At 41.0% G+C, this 23636-nt stretch overlaps 4 protein-coding genes across 12 annotated transcripts in view; 2 read left to right on the forward strand and 2 right to left on the reverse strand.

Moving 5' to 3' along the window:
* The first annotated feature begins 50 nt into the window (after positions 1-50).
* On the forward strand, positions 51-7014 carry rfng (RFNG O-fucosylpeptide 3-beta-N-acetylglucosaminyltransferase). Its single transcript, XM_058061905.2, has 9 exons — positions 51-372; positions 843-1396; positions 2285-2333; positions 2716-2818; positions 2891-3044; positions 3717-3802; positions 5032-5197; positions 5637-5722; positions 5785-7014. The coding sequence occupies exons 2-9, from the start codon at positions 932-934 to the stop codon at positions 5852-5854; spliced, it is 1179 nt and encodes a 392-aa protein (XP_057917888.2). The 5' UTR covers positions 51-372; positions 843-931; the 3' UTR covers positions 5855-7014.
* A 643-nt stretch (positions 7015-7657) lies between these two features.
* Positions 7658-11470, forward strand: dcxr (dicarbonyl/L-xylulose reductase). Its single transcript, XM_058061906.2, has 8 exons — positions 7658-7833; positions 8898-8995; positions 9075-9229; positions 9399-9441; positions 9549-9648; positions 9730-9794; positions 10699-10816; positions 11098-11470. The coding sequence occupies exons 1-8, from the start codon at positions 7782-7784 to the stop codon at positions 11199-11201; spliced, it is 735 nt and encodes a 244-aa protein (XP_057917889.2). The 5' UTR covers positions 7658-7781; the 3' UTR covers positions 11202-11470.
* A 646-nt stretch (positions 11471-12116) lies between these two features.
* Positions 12117-20016, reverse strand: chrm3b (cholinergic receptor, muscarinic 3b). 2 transcript variants are annotated; one of them, XM_058061904.2, is made up of 6 exons: positions 19883-20016; positions 16670-16734; positions 15205-15377; positions 14654-14949; positions 13954-14579; positions 12117-13870 (listed from the first exon to the last, which is right to left on the reverse strand). In XM_058061904.2, the coding sequence occupies exons 2-6, from the start codon at positions 16716-16718 to the stop codon at positions 13425-13427; spliced, it is 1590 nt and encodes a 529-aa protein (XP_057917887.2). In that variant the 5' UTR covers positions 16719-16734; positions 19883-20016; the 3' UTR covers positions 12117-13424. The 2 variants fall into 2 exon arrangements, with proteins under 2 accessions (XP_057917887.2, XP_078645031.1); XM_078788905.1 differs by lacking the exon at positions 19883-20016 and having other exon boundaries at positions 16670-17153.
* A 611-nt stretch (positions 20017-20627) lies between these two features.
* ryr2a (ryanodine receptor 2a (cardiac)) overlaps positions 20628-23636 on the reverse strand; it is a 75428-nt gene continuing 72419 nt past the window's right edge. For all 8 annotated transcript variants that reach the window (XM_058061896.2, XM_078788904.1, XM_058061898.2 and 5 more), the window contains 2 exons: positions 22224-22275; positions 20628-22029 (listed from right to left, as the gene is read on the reverse strand). In XM_058061896.2, coding sequence (XP_057917879.2) covers positions 21934-22029; positions 22224-22275 — 148 coding nt within the window. In that variant the 3' untranslated portion in view covers positions 20628-21933. The remainder of the gene's footprint in view (positions 22030-22223; positions 22276-23636) is intronic.

A 23636-nucleotide genomic window follows, 5' to 3' on the forward strand; every position in this document is an offset into this window, starting at 1 on the left:
TTCATAAACGAGATCTATTACTTTGAAAGGATTTACCGGAAACAGGAGTTTCTGTTCCGGAAACGCTACGCTATATCGTGGCATGCCGAGTATAGGAGTTGGCAGTAAAAGCACGTTTGTTTGTTATGTTTTTCTTTCACGGATTATATAGTTACCATTTCACTTGCGAAAGTGATTAGGAAAGTCGTTTGTATGTTAAACAAATGGACGGACGTCGATTCAGGAAAGATTGTAAAGTCGAACACCAAACTTTTTCGATGCTGAGAAGTGTTTTCGAGTAAGCTCATTGTTGTGCGAGTTAAAGTCCAAGACTTCACCACAGTTCTCGTCATGCAGGAAAAATAACTCCAATATCTACTGCGATGCGTTATGGTAAGTGTTGTTTTTAACTCGCTGCCATTCATACCAAAAGCTTTTATGAGAAATGTTTCAGGCTCCTGGAAGGACACTTTAGTGCGGCTAAAGCTAACAGCGGCATTAGAAAGGTTTTTTTTATGTACTTCCAACGTTAGGGAGACCGACTACTTAATGTTATATGGTATATTTGACATAGTTTAAGGGTTATAGACTCTTATCTTGAGATGTAACACGGTGGTAATTTACCATATGCAAGGAAGTGAACAAGATTCCATAACCGCTTCCATACCCGACCGCGATAAATGAATTACTACAGCATAGAAATCCTTTTTACGACCTTATATGGAATTACGGTTTTTAATATTATATGAGCCCTACTAGTGACACCTAGTGGCCGGTGTAGACCACAGCTCATCAATGTAAGCGTTGGAGTTATCAGAGCTTTCTAACCCTTCAAACTCAAAGATGTCTTCCAACCCCTGCAGGACTCTGTGTGATGTGAGGATGGGACGAGGTGTGGTCGAAAGTGGCTTCAGCCCCGCAGGCTGATGCCCGCCTCCATCGCCCCGTCAGGATGCACATAGCCTCGGTGGGCGTCAGTAAGGTCTGCTTTCTGTTTTCCCTTGCCTTCTGTGGCCTCCTGCTGATGCTCATCCCGGCCCTTCATCCCACGACTCGGCAAGTGGACCCGCCACAGCCGCGACCTCAGGTTAAGACCTCAACAAACACTTTACAGGAAGGTGCTGGGAGCCCTTCTAAGGGGGCAGATTGGACCACAGCATTAAACACAAACTCAGGAGGGCTGGGTGCTACCATCGAGATTGAACGTGGAAATGACGACTACATGGAGACATACTCGGAAAAAAACTCCAATACAGTTTCCATCTCTGGAGGACAAGACCGAATTCTCCCAGGCTTAGCATCACATGACCCGTTGCAGTTGAAGGACATTTTTATTGCAGTGAAGACTACCAGGAAGTACCACAAATCCAGACTGGAGCTGCTGATCCAAACCTGGATATCACAGGCTAAAGAACAGGTGAGCATACAGTGACGTGAAGTTTTTTGATGTCTTATCTTTTTGCCTGCCTGTCACCCTTAAACGTTTCTAATCGTTTGATTAATGTTCATGTTAAAGGTTAAATAACTGTTAATAGTTATCCTCCCTATCCGTGTGGAAGTGGTAAGTTTTTGGCTATTTAAGTTTAAGGGAAATAACTTGAAGGCTACCGTTTAGGTCGCTAGCTCTCTAGTTTGCGAGTTAGCATGTGTCTCAAGACCCTGCAGTTGCGCAATACGTTGTAAATAAAAGTATAAATGTGACTATAGTCGTGTTTTGTCATGTCTACAGGGCTCTAATAATGCTTTGTTAATTTTAATCTGAAAAAAATAATTTGTCTACCCACCAACTATTTGTGGTTTCTTAAGTTTTTATTATTTGCCGTTTTATTATTATTATAATTATTTATTACTGATTGATTGATTTTCTTTATTCTTGATTTGTTTATTTATTTTTCATTTTCTCATTTTGTGTAGAAAAATAAAAAGTAATATATTTGAGAACAGTGGAATGTTTTATCAGAGCTTTTCTTGTAGAAAATTGGAACCAAAGCGACGTTTCAAAAATTTTTTTGTTTTTAATAAATGTGTTGTTTTTTTTTGTTTTTTTTTGAAAACCTGATGCGGCCCAGTCTCACCCAGACCCTAGCTCCAGTGGTCCCCAAGTAAATTGAGTTTGAGACCCCTGCCCTAAAGCTAATAAGTGTTTGGGCCACCCTTAGGAACAACTGCAATCAAGTGTTTGTGATAACTTGCAATGAGTCTCTTTTCTGGCACTGTGGAGGAATGTTGTCATTCAGCCACGTTGCCCTAACATTGCGTGTGTGTGTGTGTGTGTGTGTGTTTTTGCTGACTGTGTCTTTTCCAGACCTACATATTCACAGACGGTGATGACAAAGAGCTCCGGATGAGAACAGGTAATAACTCGTTCATCACAGTTAATTGTTTCCAGACCTGACCATGATAAGTGAATTCCCGCAAAGTAAGATTCCTTCCTTTATGAGTGGAATATTTTTGTAGTTATGGCATTAAAAAAACCTGTTTACGACCTTCTAAATATGTTTGTTTTCACTAGAGTCCTGTAGAAATGAAATAACACCCCTATAGTCGCCTTTAAATTTGTATTACTCAATATAGTAGATCTAATAAGACATAATAAGACATAAGTAGGACTCATGCTCAATGTGTCACCATTTCGGGTATTGGGGGTTCACAGTTGAGTTTTAGCTTGATGTGTGTTATGGCCTATTACAATTGAAGTGATTTGAATCCTTTATATTCCTCAACCTTTTTTCATAGGTGCAAACATCATTAACACTAACTGCTCAGCGGCTCACACTCGACAGGCTCTGTGCTGCAAGATGTCTGTCGAGTATGACAAGTTCCTTGAGTCCAAGAAGAAGTAAGTGGAACAAAACAAACAAACAAAAACAAAAAGTGTATGATGAACTCATAACCAATGTTTGTGTTTTAGGTGGTTCTGCCACGTGGATGACGATAACTATGTCATCCTACCGAGCCTTTTGCGGCTGCTGTCTTCTTACCATCACAGCCAGGATGTGTACCTCGGCCGTCCCAGTCTGGACCACCCCATAGAAGCTGCAGAGAGAGTGAAGACCGATGGCTTGGTCAGTGGCTACACCACATACTGTATGGGTTTTACTAAGTAGCAGTATGCCATCATTTAACTCATTTAACTAGCTCAGCCATTTTTCAACAGTTCTGGCCATTTTACACCATTTGGACTGATCTTTCAAAGCACACAGAATACTGTGTTTTATGGCTATATAAACACAGAACATACCAAATGACAGAAGTTTTTACCTGTTTCTTTATTTGTCTATAGTAATCAGTACTACAATATAGTAGGTAAGTTTCAGGTTTTGTGCTTCTACGATCCAAGCAAGCTAATCTTTTCAGATAAAATGACTACATTGTTTTTTTTTTAAATCCAAAGAGAACATAATATGGAAAACAGACTTTTTGAGGGCCTCTATAAATCTATTCAGGCCTCTGTGTGAACTGACAGCCAAGGTATTTTCATGCTGGCTGGCTTTGGCAACAAAACGTTCACATTTTGGCTCCACAGTCAGCAACAGCAAGGTAAGATCAGCCTCACACAATGCTAGTCTGTCCATGACTTGGCCACTACACTGAACCATTGTGGGGAAATAATGACATTAGTTTGGATCCCTCCCGGACTACATCCCAAACTATGACACAGAGGACACCTAAGAACTGTGAAAAAATGCTTCATATGTCTCATTTCAACAGTTTGTTTGTTTGTTCTCTCATGTCAGGTATCAGTCAAGTTCTGGTTTGCAACTGGTGGTGCAGGTTTCTGTATCAGCCGAGGTCTGGGACTGAAAATGAGCCCCTGGGCCAGGTAGGTTGTGGCTCTAATATGTTGCTCATTTTTTGTTTCAATCTCATTTCTTCTTTTGGCATTTTGAAGCTCTGCTTAGAACCTGCTTAGAACCTTAAGATCCAACAGAGTTGAATGACAGAAGAGGGACTTCTCCTTAGCAAGCCATGGCTTCCTCAAGCCAAAGACTGGATAGTTTGGGCAGGGGTCTCAAACTCAATTTACTTGGGGGCCACTGGAGCTAGGGTCTGGGTGAGACTGGGCCGCATCAGGTTTTCAAAAAAAAAAAAAAAAGCATTTATTAAAAACTATTTAGAAACGTCGCTTTGGTTCCAATTTTCTACAAGAAAAGCTCTGATAAAACATTCCACTGTTCTCAAATATCTTACTTTTTATTTTTCTACACAAAATAAGATGAAAAATAAATAAACAAATCAACAATAAAGAAAATCAATCAATCAGTAATAAATAAATATAATAATAATAATAAAACGGCAAATAATAAAAACTTAAGAAACCACATATAGTTGGTGGGTAGACAAATTATTTTTTTCAGATTAAACTGAACAAAGCATTATTAGAGCCCTGTAGACATGACAAAACACGACTATAGTCACATTTATACTTTTTTTATTTACAACATATTGCGCAACTGCAGGGTCTCGAGACACATGCTAACCCGCAAACTAGAGAGCTAGTGACCTATATGGTAGCCTTCAAGTTATTTCCTTTAAACTTAAATAGCCAAAAACTTACCACTTCCACACGGATAGGGAGGATAACTATTAACAGTTATTTAACCTTTAACATGAACATTAATCAAACGTAATAATTTTTTCTGGGTACATGATACCATACAGCATCCATATCAAACTTGCGCGGGCCGCACTAACATTAAACTTTCATATCAAGGCGCGGGGCCTCAAACTAGTGTCCTGCGGGCCACATTTGGCCCGCGGGCCGCATGTTTGAGACCGCTGGTTTAGGCACCGTCTTGTCCCGTGCTAATGTGTACTGTCTGGGGAAGTTGGCACACTCCTCTATTGACGTTTGTGGCCCATTTTCAAACATTTGAGTTTTCTTGACCCCAATGCACTTTTGTTGTGCAAACAAACATCACATCAGGAAGACTTGGTGTCGTTGCTCCACTGGTGCAGCACGAACGACGTCACTGTGGCGAATGTTCCCATGCGGGGAACCGAGTGAGGAAGGATGTTTAAATACGCTGAAACTGTGTCTTGGCCTTTCAGTTTGGGGAATTTCATCAGCACAGCAGAGAAGATCCGCCTGCCGGATGATTGCACCATTGGATACATTATTGAAGCTCTGCTGGAGGTCACTTTAATACACACACACCTCTTCCACTCCCACTTGGAGAACCTCCAGAAGCTGCCCACAGACAGAGTTTTGGAGCAGGTCAGTATTTTGATTAGTTGGATGACTGAGTTTATGTGTAAAGTAGCCAGCCATGTTTATGTATTTACTCAACTGCAGAGAGTATCGGGGATCTATTAGAGTGGATCATAATCTATTCTACAAACAACCTTCTACAAGGTCACCTTTTCATCTTCATTCATTCATTTTCTACTGCTTTTTCCTCATGAGGGTCGCGGGCGAGAGGCGGGGTACACTCTGGATTGGTCACCAGCCAATTACAGGGCACATATAGACAAACAACCATTCACACTCACATTCATACCTATGGACAATTTGCCTATTTGCCAATTAACCTTGCATGTTTTTGGTGGAATTGAACCCTGGTCTCCTAGCTGTGAGGTCTGCGCGCTAACCACTCGACCACCGTGCCACCCTACCTTTTCATCTTTAAAAAGTTAATTTTTTTGTTGTCCACCAGGTGACACTTAGCTACGGAGGATATGAGAACAGACGGAATGTGGTCAGTATTGTTGCAGGCTTTTCACTGGCTGAAGACCCCACAAGGTAATAAGGAACAGCCCATAGTAAGACAAAGACACAATGTAACTCTTTTGGTCTCGTTCCAGGTTTAAAACAGTCCACTGCCTGCTATACCCTGATACTGACTGGTGTCCAAAGCTTCAATGGAAAAACTGACATCCCCCTTTCATCCGGTTGCTCTTCAATCCCGCAAAGTATCCATCCTTTGCTTGGATAAAGCTACCTTTAATCGTGAATTATTCACAACCGATGCCTGCCTTCAAGTCCTACCTCATTAGGGTTACTTTAACCTGATTTAGGGATTTTTATGGTGGTGTCAAAAGGCACCCAGCTCACGAAACGAGGCAAGATTTTAACATAAATTTTAAGAAAAAATCTGTGAAAAAATATGACTGAGCAAACATTTTTGTTTAACCGTGCCACGTGACACCCCTATTATACACTTTTTAGGGTATACTCACACTAGGCCATTCCAATTCTGATCCCCCCTCCTGCACCCTGTCTGCTTGTGCCATCATTTTATTATTTCTGCATATTGTAATATTTCCTGATTTATGTGGATTATTTCCCGTCTTATTTAGAGTCATTGTGTATTTCTATGGTGCAAGCTGGCTGTCATTGACACCCTCCACTGTATGACTGTATTCGCTAGTGTGGGTGGGTTTTGACCACTTTGACAGTGAGTGTGTCCCGGGTATGACTTTTTTTGGATTATTATGGAGAAAAGCTGTAATCTTGGGGCGAAAGGCTGCTTTCCAGTACTTCCAAAAATGTTCTAAATATTGTCACCTACATATTGTCATCTGCTTGATTCCGCCATTACTGTTTTGGTGTTTTTGCACTATGTTTATTATTACATCTGTATTGTTCATGCGATGCTGTGTGAACATCGTTGGGTTGGGTTTTGGGTTTCAAAGACTTCATAGTCCCGTCATGACCCTTGACAACCACTGTTTTAGTTGATTTGATGCTATTATTTGTCATTTTTACTTGGGCATCTCAATGACCAAAATACACATATTGCATATTGCCAAATGTAAAATGGATAAATGTGTCCATTAATGTCGATCAATGCAATTTTAGCGTGCACACTATTTAATTACCTCCAAGCCAAAATGCTAGTGTAATGGTTGTTAGACGTCCCCGTTAACCACAGCCAAATACAGTATCGTTTTTTTTTGTATTTTGTTTATTTTGCACAGAATCCCAAATCCAAATGATATGTGTCACTGCAGGTCAGTGTTTGGGTCAGTGATGTGTAAGCCTGTTTTGTTATGTAATGTGTAGTTTAGTTAAGAATAAAATATTCTGTTCTTGTGAAAACTGCATTTTATTAGTTTATGTCTTGTGGGTTATGGACACCAATAACATTTATTTGAATACTTTATGGACAGTTTTGGAAAAGGTAAGCATTTGGTCTGCACTAAAATATGCCTCTCTGGTGATGTGTTCAGGGCACGTTCGGCCGGCAGGAGGCCTGAGGAAGGGCCAGGACGTTGGGAAGGCTAGGTCTCTTAGCTAGTAGCATTTTAATACAGTGTGACTGTAGCTGTGTTTTTTAAATGTCTTTTTTTAATCACAAAACGCCCTTAGTTATTAGCATCCTATTAGCTAGCTAAACAAAACGTAAACCGGAAGTTGCATGGCCATGGTCTGTGATGTCATCAGCTAAATGACAAAAAGCCCTTCATCAGCATGCTATTAGCTAGCATACTTATAAAAACGCATATTAATACGCATACTGTAGAAGAGCACACAAAAATGACAGCATTGATTCGAAACTGCTACTGTCCTTGATATCGATATTTGTATCGACCCAGGACTCTTGCAACAACAACTTTTGGACGAGAACCGAGGGAGGGACGCCTCTTCCTGTCGTCCGCAGCCTCTGCCCACTGCACTTCTCGGTAAGTTGTCTACTTTGGTTCTTTGTATCCATAAAATACTTCACCCAGGTCGCAAATATATATCATATATTTATTAGTCAGCGACGAAGGCTGCCAGCCATTTATCGTCGCTTGGTGTCGGGCTAAAGTCACAGTGGACAGGCGTCGGCGACAGTGAACTTTGGAGCTGCTCTAGCATGGACATTTCATTGAAGGGAAAACGAGCGTTGGTCACTGGAGCAGGAAAAGGTACACGCACGAATCACGCACTAAGGGAAAACAAACACTGGTGGGTTTAGGCAAGTGGTGTGGGAGGTAGAGGGACCCTGAACGAGGGTGCTGGGACACACCAAGGCTGTAGATAAGGGGTCTCAAACTCAATTTACTTGGGGGCCACTGGAGCTCGGGTCTGGGTGAGACTGGGCCGCATCAGGTTTTCCAAAAAAACAAAAAACGCATTTATTAAAAAAACAATTTTTTTTAAAAAAAACGTCCTTTGGTTCCAATTTTCTACAAGAAAAGCTCTGATAAAACATTCCACTGTTCTCAAATATCTTACTTTTTATTTTTCTACACAAAATAAGATGAAAAATAAATAAACAAATCAAGAATAAAGAAAATCAATCAATCAGTAATAAATAAATAAATATAATAATAATAATAATAAAACGGCAAATAATACAAACTTCAGAAACCACATATAGTTGGTGGGTAGACAAATTATTTTTTTCAGAATAAAATGAACAAAGCATTATTAGAGCCCTGTAGACATGACAAAACACGACAATAGTCACATTTATACTCTTTATTTACAACATATTGCGCAACTGCAGGGTCTTGAGACACATGCTAACTCGCAAACTAGAGAGCTAGCGACCTAAACGGTAGCCTTCAAGTTATTTCCTTTAAACTTAAATAGCCAAAAACTTACCACTTCCACACGGATAGGGAGGATAACTATTAACAGTTATTTAACCTTTAACATGAACATTAATCAAACGTAATAATTTTTTCTGGGTACATGATACCATACAGCATCCATATCAAACTTGCGTGGGTCGCACTAACATTAAACTTTCATATCAAGGCAGGGGCCTCAAACTAGTGTCCTGCGGGCCACGTGTTTGAGACCCCTAGTGTAGGCAATCACCCATCGTAGCAGCGTGGTGTACTGGAGGGGTGGACTTGATACAGGTATTGACTATACGTACCTAGTGCTATATCGGTATCGGGTTGATATTAAATTCTGTTCTTTTTCTATTTAGTTGATATTGTTTTTGATGTTGTACGTTGTATATGTTTTCATATGTCAGGAATAGGTAGGGCCACAGCTTTGGCCCTGGTGCGCTGTGGGTCAGAGGTCACAGCAGTCACACGCACACAGTCAGACCTGGACAGTCTGGTGCTGGAGGTAATGGATCAGCACTAATGGAGCCACTGTATTCTATCTGTGCTGCCTTTACGGTCTTGTTCCGCTGTGGTTCCCACAGTGCCCATCCATCATCCCTGTGTGCGTGGACCTGGCAGACTGGGGGGCCACAGCAGCCGCCCTCAAGAACATTGGCCCAATTGATCTGCTTGTCAATAATGCCGCATATGCCAACCTGCAGCCATTCCTTGAGGTCACACCGGATCAGTTTGACCAGTATGAAGAACCTAAACGCATCATTTTTTTATTTTGTATTATTTGGGTCTCTTCGCTTATCCATGTCAGGGTATTAGCTGCACATTGAAGATATTGATAATAAATCATACACTGTATTTAGGACAATAAAGTTGTACATTTACCAGAAAAAAATGTCTCTTATCTGCAGGTCTTTTAATGTGAATGTGAAAGCTGTGCTGCATGTATCCCAGGTAAGGTATTTTATTTTCACGTGTATAGTACTACCTCTATTTTGATGATATCTGACAGTTGCATTGAGTCAAGCACTCCCAAACTTTTTTGGGAGTTTTTGTCACAGATTGTGGCCACCGGGATGAAGGCCAGAGGATCAGGAGGCTCCATTGTCAACGTGTCCAGCCAGGCGTCCCAACGTGCCCTCAAAGACCACACTGTCTACTGTAAGAAAAGTCCGGTTCTTATCATGTATACATGCTTAGACTGATGATTGGTAATGGATGCCATGTTATTTCATACTTCAGGTGCCACGAAAGGAGCGTTAGACATGTTGACAAAGGTGATGGCTCTGGAGCTGGGAGTCCATCAGGTACCGTCAGTCATACACAAAATCCAATAACGACCATGGATGCATCCGTAGTTGTACATTCTGTGTTAGCAAAGGTTCGGATGATGACCGGTCGAGATATAGTCAGTCAAGGCCTAGAAATATACATATTAACATTAATACACAGAAGAACTACTTTACTAGCATAGTGACACCACGCTACGCCATCTGCTAGCTACTTACCTGCTAGCCACTAGCTTCACTCAGGCTGCTTCCAACCAAAAGCTAAAGCTACATGTTGGAACCATTGCCTCTGATGTTTTGTTTTTAAGTTTTGGAAAAGTGTTGCATTTGTTTGGATGTTGATGCCAAATCAATTAAAATTCAATTCATTCATTCATTTTCTACCGATTTTCCTCATAAGGGTCGCAGGGGGGGCTCTTCGGGCAAGAGGCGGGGTACACCCTGGACTGGTCGCCAGCCAATCACAGGGCACATATAGACAAACAACCATTCACACTCATTCATTCATAATTTGGAGTGGCCAATTAACCTAGCATGTTTTTGGAATGTGGGAGGAAACCGGAGTACCGCATGCACGGGGAGAACATGCAAACTCCACACAGAGATGGCCGAGGGTGGAATTGAACCCTGGTCTCCTAGCTGTGAGGTCTGCACGCTAACCACTTGACCGCCGTGCAGCCCTTCAAAGTTCCAGTAAGGCTTAAAGATGACCCAAATAGGACAAAATAGCGAAGTATTCCGTGTTATTATGAACGTGTCTGTTAGTGGTCATGTGATCACAGCTTGGATATTTTTTTTTTCTACATTTCCCGAATGCTTTGAATCAGTGATCATGTTGTCCAGTTACCAGGTGACTTTTATGACGGATCGGCTGCTCATCATTGCGTTCGTTGACTGAAGCTGCTCTGCTGTGTTGGGGCAGATCCGTGTGAACAGTGTGAACCCCACGGTGGTGATGACTGAGATGGGACGTGTGGGTTGGAGTGACCCGGACAAAGCCCAGACCATGAAGTCCCGCATCCCGCTGGGCCGCTTTGCAGGTAAGAACCAACCGGCTTGACTCTTCTTCACTGTATCGCTAGGATTTTGCTCTTTTTTTTTTTGCGGTGATTGAGTGGACCCTTTTGGACAGAATAGTAAAAAAAAATGGATGAATAGGTAACACCGTGCAATTGTTTTGTAACATTACAGCTTTATTGTCGAAGTATTTTTCTGTACTTCATTAAAACTGCATTCATTGGAACAACCAGATGTTTGGAACTGTAGTACGCAATATGATGGTTGTGTTTTAGCTTCCTTTCTCTTTTGTGTTTCTTTGCAGAGGTGGATGACGTAGTGAACAGCATTTTGTTCCTGCTGAGTGATAAGAGCACAATGACGAGTGGAGTGTCTCTTCCTGTGGATGGGGGCTTCCTGGCCTGTTAAAGCAGCACCCCAGTCAGTATCCCAGTCAGTATCCCATCATCTCAGTTTATTTCAAATTATTAAGGAGTTCATTTGGTGCTCTTAGTTCCCATGAACGATTGTCAATACTCTGTTGCCACGGCGACTTGAACGCGCTCACGATACCAAAACAAGAAAACATAATAAAGCTCGCATTGAGAAGCGCGGCCATCTTGGATGTGGCGTTACGTCTAAAACAGGTTCAACCAAACACAACCATGAACTTACAACAAAGCGAAGAAAGTTTCGAACAATAACACGATATAACATTGACTGGTATTGTGCTGTAATGAGTATGATAACACACAGAATGGGCTACAGCAGGTTATGTTATTGTTTAACTGGAACCCCATATCATCATTCTAAGATACATAGAATATTAGTAGAAAAATTTGAATAAAAAAAAACATACTGCCACCTTAGCATGTCTTCTGGGTTTCGGACTGGATAACATCAGCGTCAGGGCTTGGCTTCCCCAGTCTTGGTGGAGGAGGGATACTAATATCAATATTTTAACATGATATTATCAATGTTTTAGTGTCATGAGCACCTTAAATTCTACCAATAAATCCCTTTATTAGCCCCTTCATCCATAGTCTAAAAGGATTCCGCTAAGATTCAGTGGAAATTGCTTTTATGTAGTCCTGCTGTTTACTCTTTAGTCTGTTTAAGAAACCTACATTTTTAAAAAAATGCCCACTATGCACAATCTCTACGTGAGACATGAACACATCTTTGCCCTTTGGGTGCGTTGCAAAGGGAGAAAAGCAGGTAATCATGTATGTACCGTGGATTCAGCTGGTCCAAAACCCTCCAACAGTATTCCGGTCGATACATTATACATCAGGGGTCACCAACCTTTTTGAGGGCTACTTTGTGAGCACGGATAGTATGTTTGCGGTGAACTTCCAAAATGACAAAACTGCACGGATCACTTTTTGGTAATCAGAACAAAAGGAATAGTAGTAGTAACACTATGTGAAGCGACTGCTCACATATCAATGTTAATTATTTTTCCACAATAATGGTAACAAAAACATATTTTTTTTAACAGGAAACATTTATTTATGTGCTCACATATTTGAAAGTCAGAGGGAACACCTTTCTGTGATTTTTTTTTTTTCACCTGCCTAGTGGAAAAAGTCCATTATTTGTCCAAAGCTGCCTTTTAACAAACGAGCCTTTTCCGTCCTTAAAGCTTTCGTGACAAGTTTTGAAGTGCTTTCGTGACAAGTGAAAATGTAAGTCCTTTTTCGCTTTTCTGCCATGTTTTTGGGGGGCTAAACTGCACGAGTAAGCTAACTCCTCATCACCGCTGCACTATATCGGAAAAGCGGTGAGCGGACGCGTGCGCACACATGAACTTTGACTTGAGGTAAGAGTTCGTTATAAAATATATTTGTTTGAAATTTTTGATGTTATAAGACGGGCGGCACGGTAGTCAAGTGGTTAGCGCGCAGACCTCACAGCTAGGAGACCAGGGTTCAATTCCACCCTCGGCCATCTCTGTGTGGAGTTTGCATGTTCTCCCTGTGCACATTCCAAAAAACATGCTAGGTTAATTGGCGACTCCAAATTGTCCATAGGTATGAATGTGAGTGTGAATGGTTGTTTGTCTATAAGTGCCCTATGATTGGCTGACCACCAGTTACTATGTTGATGGTTACTATGGTACCCATTATGTCATTGTACGGTTATATCACCTCATACTTTAGTATGTGACAAAAATTTTAAAAATACAAAACAATAATAAATAAAAATTATGGCTAGGTTAATTGGCCACTCCAAATTGTCCATAGGTATGAATGTGAGTGTGAATGGTTGTTTGTCTATATGTGCCCTGTGATTGGCTGGCCACCAGTCCAGGGTGTACCCCGCCTCTCGCCCGAAGACAGCTGGGATAGGCTCCAGCACCCCCGCGACCCTCGTGAGGAAAAAGCGGTAGAAAATGAATGAATGAATGAATGAAGACGATTAAAAAAATACATTAATGTAAGCAATTCTGATTCAAAATTGAAATCACAAAATAACAATGATAATTTGTGACCAGTGCTATTTTTAGAAGATGCCTCAGCGTTGGTGACCCCTGGTATACATACTTCCACCGTGGAGTAATATGGATGGCGGGCAAAATTCCAAAGAAAAAAACTGGTGGCGACCTAAGACTTTTTTTCAATGTGCTGTTTTCCGAACGGGAATTGGATGTTATTTTCGGCAAGCCGCAGGATTCCTCGGATGAGACGTGGTTTTCTTTTGATTCCACTGGCACATTAGAATGTCCCTGAAAGTTGTCCGAAAAGTCTTGTTACACAGAGCGTAGCACATGGGGTTGACCGTGCTGTTGACGTAGCACAACCAATATCCCAGCGCCCAAAGCGTTCCCGGGATACAGTCCTGGCAGAATGTGTTGACTAAGACCATGATATTGTACGGTAACCAAGTTGTAATAAATGCCAAGAGGATGGCGCTTAGCGTCCGTGCCGCTTTCTTGTCATTGGCCTTTTTTTCGTTCTTGCGTTTGTTGACCTCGGTTTTGGATTTCGAGGCAAATCTTTTTGCCGTGGTCGCGTCTTTCATTGAGGTCTTTCCAGCAGGGTTTGACTGCGGCGATTTTATATCCTTGTTCTTCACCCTTTTAGACGTCTTTCCGTCTGTAGAGAATAGATGGACAGACAGATAAGCATTAATGTTGTCATTGGTTGAGAAGGTTTGAGAAGGTTCTACTGAGCCCAACCTTCTTCATCATTGACTTCTTCTTCCCCGTCTGAAGCGTCATTGTTATTAAGATGGTCACAGCTACCCTGCTCTGCTGCTGCCGGGGTATCGGCCCTTTTAGATGCACGGCCACGCAGCAACGGGGATAAAAACAGGAAGAAGAATGCACTACATCCTGTCCGACTGATCCGATCCCGGTTCTCCGAATCCTGCTGATTGTGCTCATCACTGCCGTTCGGGGAGCTCATTGGTTGCAATGATGCAGATTTCCCCTTCTGGCTATTACTCGCACCATCGCGTCCACCCTGACTTTGACTGTTCCCGGCACCAGAACCCTTAAGACCTTGTATATCCTGAGCACGTTTCTCAGTCTCTTGATAGATCTTCCAAAACAGTGTTGACATAATCGTGACCGGTAGGTAAAACGCAGCAATAGCGGTGCAGAATGTAATAATGGGCTCTGACAGGAACTGGATGAAGCATTCGTTGGACGGCACTGTCCGCTCACCAACGATATACTGCCAGAAGAGTATGGCCGGGGCCCATAGAATGAAAGAAATGGACCACGCCAAACAAATCATAGTCATGGCTCGCTTGGTGGTGCGTTTGGCTCGGTACGTCAAAGGTCTGGTCACGGAGAAGTACCTAAAGAAAGAAAATGAAGTTTTTACATACAGTACAGTTTTTACTATACATACATAACAAAAAGGATCTGGTACCTGTCGAAGCTAATGACGAGAAGATTCATAACCGAAGCGTTACTAGCTACGTAGTCGATGGCGAGCCACAAGTCACAGACCACTGGTCCAAGAGCCCATTGATCCATAATGATGTAGGTGGTATACAAGTTCATAGACAAGGTTCCAATAGTCAGGTCCGCAAACGCCAAGCTCAGCAGGTAGTAGTTGTTGACGGTCTTCAGGGCCTTATTGATCTTGAAGGACAACAACACTAAGATGTTGCCAACAACAGTAACCAGTGATAGCGAACCAGTAAGGAAGACTATTACTATAACCTGTGGAAGAAAAGAGGAGACAAACGTGTTTCGTTGATATATTTATTTGATCACAAAGTAGCAATATAGACTATTATAGATTAGTATAGTAGTCCATTTATTTATTAATCCACATATTAGTCATATCAACTTAAAAACCAATCAAAATCTCCTTTTAATACAGCTGGTCCTCAGGTTTGGTATGAGTTCAGTTCCTAGACCGTGATCTAAGTCAGGTTTTGGTATAAATTCTATACTGATGTGATTGATCGTTACCTGCCAGACTGAGTGTCCCCCCAAGGGATCAAAGTCCTTTTCTTCCCGGATGGGTGTCCCGTTTCCTGGCCATTCAGTCACGTTTGCCCCACGCCAAATAATGCGACTGATGTTTTCCTGATTCCAGCCATCAACGCCGTCAGATAATAAGGCCACTTCCTGGTAAGGGCCATCTGAAATGGAAAGAAATCACTTTTGAAAGAATTGTTTTTTTTTTTAGTCTATGATGCCTGAAACAAACCATGTGGTCTGGACCCAGATGGGGAGGTGTGGCTACCTAAGTCCTTATTTGGCATAGAGTCCAAATAAGGCATGAAAACACAACTAGTAAAATCATGGAAAAGCTAGACAAAGCTAGGAAAGGAAAAGCGTAGCAGCGAGGAAAACCAGGAAAACAGCAAAACAAAACAAGAAGATACCAGGAGTGGTTCAGCAAACGCTATGCTATGCTATGCTATGCTATGCTATGCTATGCTATGCATTTCTATGCTATGCTATGCTGTTATGCTATGCTATTCTATGCTATGCTATGCTATTCTATGCTATGCTATGCGATGCTATTCTATGCTATGCTATGCTATGCTATGCTATGCTATGCTATGCTATGCTATGCTATGCGATTCTATGCTATGCTATGCTATGCTATGCTATTCTATGTTATGCTATGCTATGCTATGCTATGCTATGCTATGCTATGCTATTCTATGTTTTGCTATGTTATGCATTTCAATGTTATGCTATTCTATATTATGTTATGCTATGCTATGCGATGCTATTTTATGTTATGCAATGCTATTTTATGTTATGCGATGCTATTTTATGTTATGCGATGCTATTTTATGTTATGCGATGCTATTCTATGCTATGCGATGCTATGCTATGCTATGCTATGCTATTCTATGTTTTGCTATGTTATGCATTTCAATGTTATGCTATTCTATATTATGTTATGCTATGCTATGCGATGCTATTTTATGTTATGCGATGCTATTTTATGTTATGCGATGCTATTCTATGCTATGCGATGCTATTCTATGTTATGCGATGCTATTCTATGTTATGTGATGCTATGCTATGTGATGCTATGCTATGTGATGCTATTCTATGTTATGCTATGCTATTCTATGTTATGCTATGCTATTCTATGTTTTGCTATGTTATGCATTTCTGTTATGCTATGCTATGCAATGCTATTCTGTTATACTGTTATGCTATGCTATGCGATGCTATTCTATGCTATGCTATGCAATGCTATTCAATGTTATACTATGCTATGCTATTCTATTCTATGTTATGCTATGCTATGCTTTGAGATGCTATTCTATGTTATGCTATGCTATGCGCTTTTGAATGGCTCTCATTACTACCTCGCCTCTACTTAGACTGTTGTTAGCCCAGCAGTATTAGCATGGCTTGACATAAAGCTTTAAACAGGTCATGGAGATGATATAGTGTAAGACTATACCGAAGGTCGCTGGCATGGAGGCAGGGTCAGAGCTTGAGGTGGCATTCATGGTGACCAATGGATGTCTAAAAGAAGAGTTGAGAAATCAAACATCAAAATGAGAACTCATTTGATCCATTATTGGCTGGTGGAACAATGTTCTGTCACCCAAAATGGCCGCAAATGGTTGGAGATGAATGTCCCCGTGACCTTTTCTGCAAACTTGCAACTGACTTTGTCTGCGTATTGAAGATTTTTTTTAGCAACATATTACTGACACCATGTGGTTTGAAGGTGCTGGTCTGCTCACAGTCTATGGTTATCATCAACAAAGGTGATATGAGCATCCAATGGCATAATGGGTACCATAGTAAGTGTCAATATAGTGATATATATAGCACATCATGACTGGTTCAAGACTCTTCATCCTTGTATTTAGCAAATTTATTTTATTTATTAATTTCTTTTATTAATTTTTATTAATTTTTTTTAGTTTTTTTTTAATTTTTTAAATTTTTTAGTTTTTTAATTTTTTGTCCTTTCCCGAATTACGAGGTGATATGAGCATCCAATGACATAATGGGTACCATAGTAAGTGTCAATATAGTGATATATACAGTGAAGAAAATAAGTATTTGAACACCCTGCTATTTTGCTATTTCTCCCACTTAGAAATCATGGAGGGGTCTGAAATTTTCATCGTAGGTGCATGTCCACTGTGAGAGAGATAAACTAAAAAGAAAAATCCAGAAATCACAATGCATGATTTTTTAACAATTTATTTGTGTGATACAGCTGCAAATAAGTATTTGAACACCTGAGAAAATGAATGTTAATATTTGGTACAGTAGCCTTTGTTTGCTATTACAGAGGTCAAACGTTTCCTGTAGTTTTTCACCAGGTTTGCACACACTGCAGGAGGGATCTTGGCCCACTCCTCCACACAGATCTTCTCTAGATCAGTCAGGTTTCTGGGCTGTCGCTGAGAAACACGGAGTTTGAGCTCCCTCCAAAGATTTTCGATTGGGTTCAGGTCTGGAGACTGGCTGGGCCATGCTAGAACCTTGATATGCTTCTTACGGAGCCACTCCTTGGTTTTCCTGGCTGTGTGCTTCGGGTCGTTGTCGTGTTGGAAGACCCAGCCACGACCCATCTTCAATGCTCTGACAGAGGGAAGGAGGTTGTTCCCCAAAATCTCACAATACACGGCCCCAGTCATCCTCTCTTTAATGCAGTGCACTCGTCCTGTCCCATGTGCAGAAAAACACCCCCAAAGCATGATGCTACCACCCCCATGCTTCACAGTAGGGATGGTGTTCTTCGGATTGTACTCTTCATTCTTCTTCCTCCAAACACGCTTATTGGAATTATGACCAAAAAGTTCTATTTTGGTCTCATCTGACCATAAAACTTTCTCCCATGACTCCTCTGTATCATCCAAATGGTCATATGCAAACTTAAGACGGGCCTTGACATGTGCTGGTTTAAGCAGGGGAACCTTTCGTGCCATGCATGATTTCACATCATGACGTCTTAGTGTATTACCTACAGTAACCTTGGAAACGGTGGTCCCAGCTCTTTTCAGGTCATTGACCAAGTCCTGTCGTGTAGTTCTGGGCTGATTCCTCACCTTTCTTAGAATCATTGAGACCCCACGAGGTGATATCTTGCATGGGGCTCCACTCCGATTGAGATTGACCGTCATGTTTAGCTTCTTCCATTTTCTAATGATAGCTCCAACAGTGGACCTTTTTTCACCAAGCTGCTTGGTAATTGCTCCGTAGCCCTTTCCAGCCTTGTGGAGGTGTACAATTTTGTCTCTGGTGTCTTTGGACAGCTCTTTGGTCTTCGCCATGTTACAAGTTAAAGTCTTACTGATTGTATGGGGTGGACAGGTGTCTTTATGCAGCTAACGACCTCAAACAGGTGCATCTGATTCAGGATGATACATGGAGTGCAGGTGGACTTCTAATGGGCAGACTAACAGGTCTTTCAGGGTCAGAATTCTAGATGATACACAGGTGTTCAAATACTTATTTGCAGCTGTATCACACAAATAAATTGTTAAAAAATCATGCATTGTGATTTCTGGATTTTTCTTTTTAGTTTATCTCTCTCACAGTGGACATGCACCTACGATGAAAATTTCAGACCCCTCCATGATTTCTAAGTGGGAGAAATAGCAAAATAGCAGGGTGTTCAAATACTTATTTTCTTCACTGTATAGCACATCATGACTGGTTCAAGACTCTTCATCCTTGAATTTAGCAAACATCAACTGCTTGTATTGTTTCTTGAATTGGCTCATCGTTGTACATTGTTTGATTTCCTTATTCAATCCATTCCATAGTTTGATTCCACATACTGAAATGCTATGGCTTTTTAACGTAGTCCTAGCATAGAAGTGTTTCAAATGTACTTCTTCCCTGAGATCATATTTCTCCTCTCTTGTAGAGAAGTATTGGATGACATTTTTAGGTAATTGGTTATTTTTAGGAGTTAGTATGTTCTATGTAGGCGGCATTATGAATTATCCTTACTGGCCTTTTTTGCAGTACATTTAGCGAGTGAAGATTGCTTTTATAGTTATTAAATAGTTTGGGGTTCTATGAAATGTGTTGGTCAAGTCCACTGCGTTCAGCTTCACTTGTATTGCTGATTCTGGTATAGATTAGCATAGCCTGTAAAGAATAGAATATATTACTAATACAGGCTGTACTAATTAAAGCCAGAATCATCATGTCTCCTGGGAAAATGTCTTCAATTCACTCGGGGGGGGGGGGGTCGGGATATACGTACATTGTCATTGCACCAGGACAAAATGCAATAAGAAGAATCCAAACTGGTCAGAAACCTGGAAGGTGTGGACCTTCTATCCACTCACTGTGGATACCGCTCCCAAGTGGACTTACCACCAGGTTAGTCCACTATATCCACACTCCCACCGGCACATACTGATGGGTAAGTCCAACATCTCAACATTTTCTTCATGTAGTGAGAAGGCAGCTCAGGAGAAACCGTAAAAACTTCAAACTTCACCAAAACTACAAATCCACAATGACCACACGTTCCTCACATCATCATTTCTATATGAAACCAACCTCATGTATACTCATTACACTTCCATCCCATAATGAACAGTCCAACTCACAGCATCAGTAACTTACACCTAAGCCTTGAAAAGTGTTTTTAATATAATCCTGATATAATATTTAATAATAATCCTGCACGTACCGGCGTATGGATGGCGTCCTTCTGGAAGCTCAGCCTTGCTTGGGAGCCATGCTGCTCTCCTTGGCCGCTCACTCAGTGTGTGCCTGAAGGCAACAGCTCCGCCTTTTCAACTTGAAGCCAAGACTCGGATGGGTTCTACTTGACAGCACAAGACATGCACTCATGGCAGGGAACGATAAAAGGTGTCATTGGGCCCATTTTAGACCCCCCTAAAATGACTTATGGGGGGCTTGAGTTGGTTTGCTCTGTTTAGAATAACATTAGGATACATTTCATTTGCTGTTTTTGTGCCATTTTATCCACTTGGACACCCCCTGGAAAGTTTTTAAAGTGAGCAAAACATTCAGGCCGGCCCCACGAATGAGCCGGAATATTTGGAATGCAGTCAGAATTGTTAGAATCCATCTCAGATATCCAGGAATAAAGCAGAAATATTCATTGAATGTGACCAGGGGTTTTTAGGGGTGGAAATGTCTTCCACTGAGGGCTGCATACAGAACAATCTAATATGTGTCTAATATTCCAAACAGGAAACAGCTGTCCCTATTCTACCGTCAAGACTTCCATGCAAGCATTTTCTTCCATGGAACTTCCTTTGGAAGACGTTTGCGCTTCTCTGCTTCAGGTCCGTCTTCACCATTCTTTTTTAAGTCCTTTTAAGGCATCTTTGCCATGCATCACATCTTCTCCAGTCACCTTGGCTTGCATCAGCTTGGAGAGGAACTCAAAGATCCCAGGGTATTGTTCAATGGCGCACTAACCACTCAATCTCCGTGCAGCCATAATTTTTATTTATTTATTATTATTATTTTGTATATATTTTTTATTTTTGTCACATACTGAAGTATGAGGTAATATGACCATACAATGACATAATGGGTACAATAGTAACCATCAACATAGTAACTGGTGGCCAGCCAATGACAAGGCACATATAGACAAACAACCATTCACACTCACATTCATACCTATGGACAATTTGGAGTGGCCAATTAACCTAGCATGTTTTTGGAATGTGGGAGGAAACCGGAGTACCCGGAGAAAACCCACGCATGCACGGAGAGAACATGCAAACCCCACACAGAGATGGCCGAGGGTGGAATCGAACCCTGGTCCTCCTAGCTGTGAGGTCTGCGCGCTAACCACTCGCCCACCAATAATTCATCAAATCATTGAAATGTCAAGACAAACATTGATTGAAATGTATGATTCATTTATTTATATATTTCTCTCTTTTCAAAAAAACTATGTGAGCAAATAGCAAGCATCAGAATGATTTCTTAATCTGGCATCTCCTTACATTGTCTTGCAGGCAAAGTTACATAGCCCTTCACACACACACACACACGCACGCACGCACACCATTGGGTAGTACAGAGAGAGTGGGCATGATACCACCAGCTGAATTCAAAGCAGTAAAATACTTGAGTTAAAACGTATAAAATGTTCCGGTCTCGGCATCTTCTACCATCTCCGGTCCTTCCATGGCATGCAGTGTTTCACGTAGCACAACTTGGAATGGATGCAGACAGTCATGACCGTGTGGACAGCGGGACATCCTTGAATGACAGATTGCAGACCCTGCATCACAGCAGGTTCCAGAGTGGGCGTGTCCACTCCCTGTACTGACATGCAGTGTGACATGTACACGGAACCTCTTGGAAAAAAACACAATTGTCCTTTTCAGCAGCTTCTGTCATCAGTAGGATTTTTTTTTACCGCACCTTGAACTCCTCACTTGTGATGTGTTTGTTTGTCATGACTATTTTCTTGTTCTTGGTGCTGTAAAATACAAAGAAATGAAACACTCGATACTTGAGGCAGACATCATCACATGCCAGCGGTCTCATACATCTACGATAGGTTCGTGTCTATATTATCTACAAAGCATTCCAAAATGAGTGTGCCGGAAGGTGGAGCGGAGTTGGCCGGTTGAGGAAGCTCTTGGATGAACACCAGTACTCATCATGTCCAGCAGTAGGACTGGCAAAAACACTATGGTGCACGTGGCCTTCAGGAACCGCCGGAAAAGAAAGAATTCCATGGACGGATCAGTTGAGGTGATCTTCATACTGTTTCCGGAAACAATCCCCAGCTGGGAAGAACTCCCAGCAGCGCTCCTGGTACATTTTCCATACGTAAGACTCCTGGAAGAGCGAAAAGGAAGTTTACCTTCACGTAGTTTGTCCCCACCCAAAAAGGTCAATCAAGGGGGTCATCAGAGACACAGAAGTCTCTGTGTTATTTTGATCTTAAGGGTTTAGGATTTCATGGAGCAAACTGAGGGCCGGAATCAAACGGCACCAAAAGACGTGGGCGTAACGCCAACATGTGACTTTACCTGGCCGGTGTGCTCTGTTTCATCTTTGTTGATGAGGTACATCACAAAGAATCTGGAACACAAACACGTTATTTATTGGACAAATACATACTGGCTTTATCTCCTATGGATTACACAATACTTTTATAAGATGTATTCTATAACGCCAATACTTTTATAAGGCGTATACTACTATAACGCCAATACTTTTATAAGGCGTATACTACTATAACGCCAATACTTTTATAAGGCGTATACTACTATGACGCCAATACCTTTATAAGGCGTATATTACTATGACGACAATACCTTTATAAGGCGTATACTACTAAAACGACAATACTTTTATAATGCGTATACTACTATGACGCCAATACTTTTATAAGGCGTATACTACTATGAGGCCAATACTTTTATAAGGCGTATACTACTATGAGGCCAATACCTTTATAAGGCGTATACTACTAAAACGACAATACTTTTATAATGCATATACTACTATGACGCCAATACTTTTATAAGGCGTATACTACTATGAGGCCAATACCTTTATAAGGCGTATATTACTATGACGCCAATACTTTTATAAGGCGTATATTACTATGACGCCAATACCTTTATAAGGCGTATATTACTATGACGCCAATACCTTTATAAGGCATATACTACTAAAACGACAATACTTTTATAAGGCATATACTACTATGACGACAAAACTTTTATAAGGCGTATACTACTATGACGACAATACTTTTATAAGGCGTATACTACTATGACGACAATACTTTTATAAGGCGTATACTACTATGACGACAATACTTTTATAAGGCGTATACTACTATGAGGCCAATACTTTTATAAGGCGTATACTACTATGACGACAATACTTTTATAAGGCGTATACTACTATGACGCCAATACTATTATAAGGCGTATACTACTATGAGGCCAATACTTTTATAAGGTGTATACTACTATGACAACAATACTTTTATAAGGCGTATACTATAACGGCAATACTTTTTTATAAGGCGTATACTACGAAGACGCCAATACTTTTATAAGGTGTATACTACTATGACGCCAATACTTTTATAAGGCGTATACTACTATGATGCCAATACTTTTTTTAGGCGTATACTAGTATGAGGCCAATACTTTCATAAGGCTTATACGACAACGCCAATACTTTTATAAGAAGTATACTACTATGACGCCATACTTTTATAACGCGTATACTACTATAATGCCAATACTTTCATAAGGTGTATATTACCGTGATGCCAATACTTTTATAAGCCGTATACTACTATGAGGCCAATACTTTTATAAGGCGTATACTACTATGACAATACTTTTATAAGCCATATACTACTATGAGGCCAATACTTTTATAAGCCGTATACTACTATGAGGCCAATACTTTTATAAGCC

Source organism: Doryrhamphus excisus, linkage group LG2 (assembly GCF_037039965.1).
Source record: "Doryrhamphus excisus strain RoL-2023G ecotype Guam linkage group LG2, RoL_Dexc_Guam_v1.1, whole genome shotgun sequence".
NCBI classification, from domain to species: Eukaryota; Metazoa; Chordata; class Actinopteri; order Syngnathiformes; family Syngnathidae; genus Doryrhamphus; species Doryrhamphus excisus.